We start from the raw sequence: 11,610 nt of genomic DNA on the forward strand, positions 1-11,610 counted from the left end.
TTCATCCAGACTGCCTTCTCCCAACCGTAAAACATGGTGGGGGTTCTGTTATGATCTGGGGTGCTATTTCTTGGAAATCCACCGGGCCAATGATTTCCCTTCATGGAAGAATTAAAAGCCGAGACTATTTAGGAACTTTGGGCGACCAAGGTCATCCTATGGTTCAAGAACGGTTTCTGGAGGGGAATGCCATCTTTCAAGATGAGAATGCCCCAATCCATACAGCTAGAATTGTTAAAGAATGGCACGCGGAGCATTCTAATGAACATAGTTGAGCATAGTTGAGCAATTGTGTTGTATATCTTATTGCTATTAACTGTATTGTTGTATCTATAGTCTGTTACCTGTATTGTTCTGTCACCCCTGTTATCATTGTCTGTAATCCTATTTATTGTACAGTGCTGCGTAATATGTTGGCGCTATATAAATCCAATAAATAATAATAATAATCTCATCTGGCCACCACAATCCCCAGACCTCAACATTATTGAGCATTTATGGTCGTTATTAGAGATTCAAGTAAGAAGTCGATTTCCACCACCATTGTCTCTAAAAGAACTGAAGGGTGTTTTAACTGGAGAATGGGCTAAAATTCGTTTGGTAACAATTCACAATTTGTATGAATCAATACCTCGGAGAATTGAGGCTGTAATTGCTGCAAAAGGTGGACCTACTCCATATTATAATATATTTTGCGGATTTTCAATGTGTTTCCATTATTTTGTCCAACCCCTGTATTTGTTAGTTTATTAAGGATATTGGGCCTGATTCACAAAGCGGTGCTAACAGTTAGCACGCTAGTGAAAAGCCCTTTATCACACCTAAACTCCGTTTAGGCATGATAAGTTTAGGTGTGATAAGTTTAGGTGTGATAAGTTTAGGCATGATAAGTTTAAGCACCAACTGGGTTAGCACCGCAGTGCACAGCTGATCAAAAGTTTTGCGCTAGCAAAGTCTGGTGCACTTCGCATAGAGTTTAATGGCGCTGCTTTGCATGTGGGACTTTGCACGCTATCTACACTTATGTAAACTTAGCATGCCTAAACTTATCACACCTAAACTTATCACGCCTAAACTGGCTTTTCACCAGCGTGGTGCAATGGTTATCACGCCTAAAGTCTCTAACTGGGTTAGCACCACTTTGTGAATCGAGCCCATTGACTATCTAATTTTATCACTCACCAATTCCCATCTCTGCAATAATGTCTTCTTTCATAAATGTCCTCATCACGTCCCTCTCCTCCATAGACTGCTGATCACTCCTCACATACGCCTCTTCTTCTTCCTCTTTCTTTATCCTCATCATGTCGCCCTCCTCCAAAGACTGCTGATCACTCTTCACATACGCCTCTTCTTCTTCCTCTTTCTTTATCCTCATCATATCACCCTCCTCCATAGTCTGCAGATCACTCCTCACATACATCTCTTCTTCTTCCTCTTTATTTGTCCCCATCATGTCACCCTCCTCCATAGACTGCTGATCACTCTTCACATACGTCTCTTCTTCTTCCTCTTTCTTTATCCTCTTCATGTCACCCTCCTCCATAGACTGTTGATCACTCCTCACATATAACTCTTCTTCTTCCTCTTTCTTTATCCTCTTCATGTCACCCTCCTCCATAGACTGCCGATCACTCCTCACATACGTCTCTTCTTCCTCTTTATTTGTCCCCATCATGTCACCCTCCTCCATAGACTGCTGATCACTCCTCACATATAACTCTTCTTCTTCCTCTTTCTTTATCCTCATCATGTCACCCTCCTCCATAGACTGCTGATCACTCCTCACATATAACTCTTCTTCTTCCTCTTTCTTTATCCTCATCATGTCACCCTCCTCCATACACTGCTGATCACTCCTCACATACGTCTCTTCTTCCTCCTCTTTATTTGTCCTTATCACGTCCCCCTCCTCCATAGACTGCTGATCACTCCTCACATACGTCTCTTCTTCCTCTTTATTTGTCCCCATCATGTCACCCTCCTCCATAGACGGCTGATCACTCCTCACATATGTCTCTTCTTCTTCCTCTTTAACCACAGCACTTACATGTATCAGTTCTCCACCCTAATCACACAAAAGAAGAAGCACTTTATAATGTGAACACAGGTAACAGCATAGACAACAGGAAACAATGTTACATAGTTTGGGGTCTGTAATGACATTCAGTTCCACTCACCTGATAATAGTGGGGGGTGGGGGGATCTTCCTGTAGACAACCCTGGGAATAAAGAGGACCTGTACATCTCTCTGGTAGGATTCTGTTAGTGCATACATCTGTAGGAAACACACACTGACTGAATACATTGTCTGTGTTCACTAGATGATGGGGATCTAGGTGGACAATCCTAGGAATAAAGACGACCTGTACATGTCTCTGGTGGGTTTCTGTTAGTGGATATATCTGTAGGAAACACACACACTGACTGAATACTATGGGCTCAATTAACTAAGTGTTACCACATTGAAAAGTAAAAATTACCGACTAATGAGGTAAATTACCGGCTTGTGCAGTGAATACGTCAAAAAAAATGTTCATTCACTTAGATTAGAGCATTTGGTAAAACAAATAAAATGTTGGGTATTTTTAAGACCTGGCTGGACCTGTCGATAACTAGAACTCAGCACATGGTAAAATTGACAGACAAGGGAGAAAGCAAATAGGAAGAGCTACCTGGTCCTGCTACTCACCTCATTTGATCAGATGCACTGCTGGGCGGTAGAGATTGCCCACAAATACAAATTTACTGCAAATGTTTGCTCCATAGACTTAAATAGCAGGCGAACGGCCAACAAAGTTAGCGGGTAATAGCAAAGCCCCCTTAAGTGCTAGAAACACCAAATTTACAGGGTATGTAGAGGGGGGCAGTGGGTACAAGAGGGGAAAACATTCAAATTGACCTTATAGTTTTTGAGAAAATCAGTTTTAAAAGTTTAGTTTTAAAAGGAACTTTATTTATTTGTAGAAACAGAAATAAGCTAAAAGACCTGCAGACCCACACAGGGATTATATTATTAAATTGTAAAAAATATCATATAAGATGTAAGATGTGAATCAAACATAAATGACGTACCAAAAGGCTTCAGAATCTATGGAGGTAACATGATAAGCCTGTATTGTCTAGCCAAGCGATCCATGGGGACCAGCTGTTACAGAAGCCCAGCATATTAGCTGTAACCTCAGCTGTTATATGGGCAGCCAACATCATCTCAGAAACAGGGGTATAGACTTTGCTAACAGGGAGGATTGGGGTAAGCCAGTTCCTTGCTAGAACCCTTCAGGCAGTACAGGCTTTGCATTGGATGAGCTTGTGAGCTGGGAATTTAGGCCTGTGTGGTTTATCACCTAAAATGGAAAATATTCGGGCTAATGGGAATTTGGCGACCCAACACACTCTTAACCGATTTCCAAATGTGCTTCCAATACCGTTGAGCCCCAGGAGAGGCCCACCATTTATGCCACAGTGTGCCCACCTCTCCACAATTACAAAAGCAAAGGGGGGACCTAGATGGGTGCATCTTATTAAGCCTATCAGGGGCAAAGTAAGTTCACTACAACAACTTTATGTAACACTCAAGAGTGGAATAATACATACTATGTATAAAGTCTCGCAACAATGCCCCTATCTCATTGATAAAACCTTCCCAGAATCCTCTTCCCATTTAAGAAGAATGGAGGACTTTTCTGGAAATTTAGGGTCATTCAGAACTGTGTAAAGTAGTGATATTAAGTCCTTCTCCAAAGGGGTATTTTTGCAAAGGACCTCGAGAAATGAATAGGTCATGGTATGTCCTGTATTAGCCAGTGATTTGTGAGAGTGAAAAACTTGGTTGATGCTAAAGAATTCTCTAATCGGTGGATGAAAAGTCGATATAAAATCACTGGTGGGCATAATTCAGGAATGCCGAAAAAATTTGCTGAGAGTAAATTTACGACTTGACCACCAGTGAAATGCTTCTGGGGATTGCCTGGGTCCAAAGTCGGGATTCAGGGAAAGTTCTGTCAGCAAAGCAACCAGGGACAGTAAGGAATATTAATACCTTGAGATATTCCATACAGCTAGTGATGGGGCTGGAGTTGGGGGTCATTTTTTGACCATAGGGATATTGATTAACTTATCCCACATTATACCTATCAGTGAAGAAGGTGGCAGGAGGCGGAGCTTCACCCATAGAGGAGTGTGGTTGGTAGTGTTAGCCAGGGTGAGCTGAGCTATCGGTGAAGCTGTATAATAACCTATTACTGAGAGCATACCCGCTCCCCCAGAGGGTTTAGGCAGCGTAAGAATGTGGCTGGGAATTCTGGGACGTTTACCACTCCAGAGGAAAAGTGCACACTGATGTTAGAGCTTATTGATGTCTCCCAAAGCCACTCTAATGGGCAGGACCCGAAACAGATAAAGTATTCTAGGAAGTAACGTCATTCTGATGGAATACATTTTGTCTGAGAAGGAAATATTGAACTTGCTTCAGGTCTGCAAATCATTAGCTAATTTGGAAAACATACTGGGATAGTTTCATTAATAAAGGTCAGAGGGGTTACTCGCCAGAATAATAATCTGATAATTCATGAATTTATTTTGGTAGGTTAAGCTGAGAGAGGCAGCTAAATCTTTTCCTTTCTGCGCTGCCATGGCTGTCAGCATAACCTCTGATTTGTCTAAACTGAGGCAGAATCCGGAGAAGGCCGAGAGGAGTCTCAATAAGTCGGGTATAGCTGTATGGGGACTTGCTAACGTTAATAAAATGTCATTCGTAAAGAGACTAGTTTTATAAACTTTACGATTTTAAAAGTTTGAGTGCAGAGGGAGGGAAATGTTTCCCTGCCCGCCAGCTTAAGCGGTTAATAGCAGTGCCCCCTTACATGCTAGAAATGCCAAATTTGCAGGGTATGTGAGGGAGGACAGTGGGTACAAGAGGGAAAAAAATTCAAAAAGTCTTTTGCAATATTGCAATCTTCTTTACATTGAATGAAGATCTCTGAGCAGCCACCACTGTCACACACCGCCGCTTCTGCTGCCAGCTCTCAGCTATACTAAGTATAGCTGAGAGCGCATCCTGATAGGACACTTAACCGCCAGCTCCTGCTGTCACCCCCACCCCGCACATCTGTCACCCCCACCCATGCTGGCATCTAGTACACCCATGGGTGATAGGTGTGAGCAGGGGGAGAGGACAGCGGGAGCCGGCAGTAAAACGTCGGCATAGGACGCGCTCTCAGCTATACTCTGTATAACTGAGAGCAAAGCATCTTTATATTGGTTCTCTAACAGACCCATGGGGATCAGGAGGATTCCTATTGGTCTGTTAAGGAACCAATGGGGAGCCTTGGAGGGAAATATAAAGATGCTTTGCTCTCAGTATAGCTGAGAGATGGCGGTGGGAGCGGCGGTGTGCGGTGGTGGTTGAGCAGAGATCGATGTAACAGAAGATTGCAAAATAGAGGATATTTGCGAGGGATCATTTCCGAGGATATTGGCATGGGAACTTTTTAAAAAAGGAACGGGTAAGTATTTCTGGTTAATTAAGCACATTAAGGGACTCTTTATGACAGTATTTTACTTAACCCTTTGTGGAACTTGGTAAGGGGGATGGGCATCTGGGGGTCCCCTTTTTAAAAGGGACTCCCAGATGACACCATGAACCCCTCTCACCCCAGTGTCCCTGAGGTGGGGAAGAGCCACTTGTACATGGATTGGACAGGTGCTCTGGGGGAGGAAGGGGTAGGCTTGGCCACCCCTCCCCCCCAGAGCCTCCACATACCATGGACCATGCGGGCTGGCATAGCTCAGGGTGCAAAGCCCCACACGGCAGGGGCTCCGCATACTGGCTATCCCAGCCTGCATGAGGCTCGGGAGGGGGGAACGCACGTCATTTTTTTTTTAAATTTACCACACAGAACTTTAAAAAAATACATTTATATACATGTTATTACATTATCTCTCATTTTAGCGCAGTGACTTTGCTATAGGTTGCTATTTTTCCATGAACTTTAATGATTTTCTCAAAAACTATAAGGTCTTTTTTGAAAAAATGTTTCCTCCTGTACCCTCTGTCCTCCCACACATAGCCTGCAAATTCTAGTATGTAAGGGAGCTTTGCTACTAACCGCTAAAGTCAGCAGCCAGTGACTTCAATGTAAAAATGCGAACGTTTTTTTGTTTTTTGTTATTTTAAAAATGTGTGTTAAATGCGAACGTCAAACAGCCGATGATTGTCAGGAACTGTTCAGGCCATTTCTACTGGTCGGGACATCAGAAAAAGATACAACAAGATACAACAGCAGCAGACATTTACAGAGGCTTCCCTGTATCCCTTTAGACATGCAGATCTATATACTGGTACACAGAAGAGCCCCTTTAGTGGAATGCATACACATCTAAAGGGATGCAGGAAGCCCTTTACTCTCTAGTAAGCTGTCACACAGGAATGGGTTATGCAGACACTTGTAGGAGAGAACCTCAGCTTGCTGCAGAGACCTCCTTCACAGCTGTGAGACTTCTGCATTACCGAGCAGGTCTTACTGAACTGAAGCAACATTTCTCAGTACATTACCTATTACAGCATGTGTGACAATCTTAGTGAATTTGGAGAAAAAAGTCTAAAATACAGAATGCTGTATTTCCCCAACCTCTTTTCTTTTTTTGCTAAACAGCCCTTAGTGAATTGAGGTCATTGTCCGTTTGTGTTTATCAGATGAGGGGGATCTAGGAGGACCCCAAGCGCTGCTTTCTCCATTACAAGAAATAAAAAAAATATCTTCTTACCCGGTGATGTGAGGGGCGGCTGATTCTCCAGCATGGTGTCCTTGTAGAGGTCCTGGTGTCCTTCTATATACTGCCACTCCTCCATGGAGAAATAGATGGTGACATCCTGACATCTCATAGGAACCTGACACACACAATAATACAGTCACCATCCAGACACACCCCTTGCTGTTATTGGATAATGTCCCATAATTCCCAGCACCGCTCACCTTTCCTGTCAGCAGCTCTATCACCTTCCTAGTGATTTCCAGTATCTTCTGCTTGTTGTGTCCCTCAGATATCAGGGAGTGAGGTGGGGGCACCGTGATGGTCACATGATCACCAGACTTCACTGGAGGAAATTTCTGTATGGAAAGACCAGCATTAATGTCACATGATCTCCCAGAATCCTCCTTACCTTTCTGGTCAGGTGTGTTTTATTAATAGAGATAAGAGTGATGTCATGTGACCTCCCAGAGTCCTCCTCACCTCTCCAGTCAGCAGACAGATGATCTCCAGGGTGAGGTTGAATATCCTCTCGGTCATGTGACTCTGGTCCTCCTCCATCCTCAGTGATGTGGTCATGTGATCTGTACAGGATGCTGCTGCCTTTGGATAGATAATAAGGTGAGGATAATCTAGGTTATACAGCTGTCAGTGGTAAAACTACCAATACAGGACCCCCCTCCCCCCAGCACTCCCCATTGCTGTCACTTGTGGGTTGTGGGGCCATGCAGAGTATTGCAGGAAAGCATAATAAGCTGGTTTATAGCTACCTGTGCACTATACTCACAGCGGGCTGCAGTCCTGTCCTCCCTCTGCCTCCTCTCCAGCTGGCCTTCTCTCCTCACATCCCCCTCCCACTGTTACCATTCCTGTGATGTTACAGCAGTGCTGGTAGTGGTAGATGGATGAGGATATGAGGAGAGGCAGAGACTGAGGCTAATGGGAGCAGAGGACTGGAGCACACTGTGACAGCTAGCTATAAACCAATGTAATCCTTCCTATTACTGCTCTGCATGGAGGTGGGGGAAGGGAGCAATACTGGAGTGTGGGCATGGCTATACTGGGGGAGAAGTGGCATTACTGGGGTGGGGGATATTACATACTGGAGGATCATGGCAATGCTGGGGGACACAGGGGGACATGGCTATACAGGGGAGAAATGGCATTACTGGGGTGGGGGACATTACATACTGGAGGATAATGGCAATGCTGGGGGACACAGGGGGGACATGGCTATACTGGGGGAGAAATGGCATTACTGGGGTGGGGGACATTACATACTGGAGGATAATGGCAATGCTGGGGGACACAGGGAGGACCTGGCTATACTGGGAAAGAAATGGCATTACTGGGGTGGGGGGCATTACATACTGGAGGATAATGGCAATGCTGGGGGACACAGGGGGGACATGGTTATACTGGGGGGAGAAATGGCATTACTGGGGTGGGGGACATTACATACTGGAGGATAATGGCAATGCTGGGGGACACAGGGGGGACATGGCTATACTGGGGGGAGAAATGGCATTACTGGGGTGGGGGACATTACATACTGGAGGATAATGGTAATGCTGGGGGACACAGGGAGGGCATGGCTATACTGGGGAGAAATGGCATTACTGAGTTGGGGGACATTACATACTGGAGGATAATGGCAATGCTGGGGGACACAGGGGGAGCATGGCTATACTGGGGGAGAAATTGCATTACTGGGGTGGGGGACATTACATACTGGCGGATAATGGCAATGCTGGGGTACACAGGGGGGACATGGCTATACTGGGGAGAAATGGCATTACTGAGGTGGGGGACATTACATAGTGGAGGATAATGGCAATGCTGTGGGGCACAGGGGGGGGGGAGGGGGCATGGCTATACTGGGGAGAAATTGCATTACTGGGGTGGGGGACATTACATACTGGAGGATAATGGCAATGCTGGGGGACATGGCTATGCTGGGGGACATGGCTATACTGGGGGAGAAATGGCATTACTGGTGTGGGGGGACATTATATACTGGAGGATAATGGCAATGCTGGGGGGGGGGGGGGGGGAGTATGGGTACACTGGGTGTACACTGCTTTATTGGGGTGGGGAATTGCTCACCCACAGCATAAATTGAATACAGCAGGGAGTTGACCAGTCAGCACCCGGCCCCTGAAAAAGGTGCAGGAAACATGCAAAAAATCAAGAACAAATGAGCCGCAACCTGGATTTAAAGGCTATAAAAGCGCAAATTATTATTGTATCACTGAATAAAAGCAGAATGTTTCGGCACACAGGCCGTTGTGAAGTGCATGAATGAACTGAAGCGAGAATATGCAGCCAAATAGATCAGCAGGGCTGCCAGGCAACTGGTATTGCTTAACAGGAAATAAATATGGCAGCCACCATTGTTTTCTCACTACAAGTGGTCCTTTAAAGAAAAGCATTTATTTGTTACACCTGATACAAATCCTGCAATAAATCTGCATTATGCCAACTTCCTGCTTTCGTGGAAGCAGACATATTGATAACATCCTGTGTTTACAAATTAGCTGCTCTGCTGTGCAGAGAAGATTCTTGAGCTGACAAAGCTGAGAGATCAAATTACAACTTGTGATAAGTCACAGATGAGGGGGAGTTAGTAGACAGGCTAAACTCTCTTAATACATACAGGGTGCATTTCTCTGTGTTTTCCTGCTGTCCTGTGCAAGAGTTCAGGTCCACTATAAATGAAATCTGCACTAGGAGCAGCGGCTGGATAGTGTACTGGATATAGGAAACAGAAGGATCGGACCAGCACCATATAGGTTACATCATTCATTTACATAAATAGGATAGAGAGTGTGCTGGGGTAACACAAATAGCACAACACAAGAGAAAGTACCCTGTATAGCTCCACACTGACCGCAACAAAAAATCTAAAAAATCTTTATTAAATTACAATCCAACACAATTAAAAGCAATGAAAAAAATCAGGAAAGGTGAAATGAGTGGTGTCCTAAATCAATAATCAAAATACAAAATCCCAGGTCCTCCTCATCCAAAGTGTTATATATGCAATGTAAACAAATCACACGTGATAAACATCAATTAAAAAAATCAATATTGTTCAAAAAATGACAAATCAAAAGATGCAAGGGAAAAAAAATCCAGCAAAAATAATCAGCAAATCAGGAGAACAAGTGTCACAAGCCGCCCCAGAAGGGGTAAATAGCAATAATGTTAGATAAAGATAAACATCTATAATGTAAAGTGCAATAGCAGCAATAAAGAATAAAAAGTAAAGTGCTCACGTGTAATCAGGGCTGTGGAGTCGGTACAAAAATCTTCCGACTCCTCAGGTTAGGATTCCACCGACTCCGACTCCTCTAATTTGCATATTGCAATCTTGTTGATTGAAAGTATGTAACATAAAATGCATCTCTTAACTGCCAGCGCTTAGGAATTCTAAAAGACAACTGAACTGAGAGGGATATGGAGGCTGCCATATTTATTCCCTTTTAGACAATACCAGTTACCTATAACGTAACGAAAGACAGAGGCGCCAAAAGAATAAAAACAGTATTTAAAAGGTTTAAAAATGCTTAGGAGGCAGTGGTGGACTTACCTCCTGTAAGCAGACACAACAAGCTGTGTATTTGGAACAAAATAAATTTATTGGTACACTCCGGGGGGTAGTCGCAACGCGTTTCGCAGGCAAGACCTGCTTCCTCAGGCAATGATATACGGAGTACACAACTGGGGACAAGAGGCATGATTGGTGTATGAACTCGGACATATGCATAGGTAAGTATAACAGACAGATACTGGTCACACATGTATAGGTAAGTACAACAGATATATGATGACATATGCATAGGTGAGTATAGCAAATATATGGTGGTATAAATATACGTGTACATTGATATGTGTGGTGCTCGCATCATTCAGTGTTATTTGTTGCTGTAGTGGGGGGTAGAGGAAGGTATTAGTGTGTGAATGGAATGGCCTTGGAGAGCCATGGGGAGGGTGAGGATTTATTTTTTGTATAAAGATATAAGTGTATATGGGTCGGTGGATGGGGGGGGTAAATAGGTGTGTATATAAGGGCAAAGGGAAAGGGAGAAGGTGGTATATGGTATGTATACTACAGGTATAAGATGTGTGGGGAGGGGTGATAGTGTTGGACTCGCTATGGGGTGTGGGGGAGAGGAGGGGGGAGGGAGCCCAGTGTGCGTGTCCCTGTGGGGACGAGATGAAGATTGTAATGAGAATCCTGTTTAACAGCATAAATACCTGTATAGCGACAATGTGGGATAATGTGCAAGTTCCACTTACCAGCAAAGAGTCCGGGTAACACCTGGCGCCTCGTTGCCATGGTGTCCCGGATCTGCTGTTATAGTGGCGTTCTTGGGCCTATCAGAGTGCGGGGGCCGGCTCCTGAATTCCCGCCTCGCGGGATCACATGATCCGTGCCAGGCTTCCAGTGCGACCATGTTTGTCGCAACTGGATGATGTATAGGGTATGGGCGTATTGTGCTGCCGTCATAGAGGGGGCGGCGCACTCGCAACAGCGGAGGTATTCCCCCATGACGTCACGCGTATGTACTGCGCATGCGTCAGATCTCATGCGGCCATGTTTGTTTAGGGAAGAATTGGCTATGTAGCGAATCTCGCTGTTGTAGGGGGAAAACATGACGTGGGTACAATTGTGGCCAATAAGTTCATAGTGCGCAGTACAATAAAAGTTTGTATTATGTTGGTATATGATTTATCTGTTTTGATAAAAAGATTCTGTGACATCCTGGTTTAGATGTATCTATATGGGTGTTGTAAGTTGTATTATGGTGCCATCTAGTGGGGGATTTTGGAAACAGCATTGTTTTGAAGCAT

The 11,610-nt window shown here is 44.4% G+C and overlaps 1 protein-coding gene and 1 pseudogene across 1 annotated transcript; both read right to left on the minus strand.

The window, feature by feature from the left end:
* LOC137537222 (zinc finger protein 420-like) overlaps positions 1–1,396 on the minus strand; it is a 74,783-nt pseudogene extending 73,387 nt beyond the window's left edge.
* Positions 1,397–1,828: 432 nt separating this feature from the next.
* On the minus strand, positions 1,829–11,213 carry LOC137537223 (uncharacterized; the record flags this gene model as incomplete). Its single annotated transcript, XM_068259322.1, has 7 exons — positions 11,056–11,213; positions 8,880–8,910; positions 7,237–7,356; positions 6,978–7,112; positions 6,769–6,892; positions 2,181–2,278; positions 1,829–2,068 (listed from the first exon to the last, which is right to left on the minus strand). Coding segments are annotated over exons 1-7 (906 nt in total), but the record flags the coding sequence as incomplete, so codon positions are not given.
* Between the last annotated feature and the right edge of the window lie 397 nt (positions 11,214–11,610).

The sequence above is a fragment of the Hyperolius riggenbachi genome, chromosome 10 (genome assembly GCF_040937935.1).
Source record: "Hyperolius riggenbachi isolate aHypRig1 chromosome 10, aHypRig1.pri, whole genome shotgun sequence".
NCBI classification, from domain to species: Eukaryota; Metazoa; Chordata; class Amphibia; order Anura; family Hyperoliidae; genus Hyperolius; species Hyperolius riggenbachi.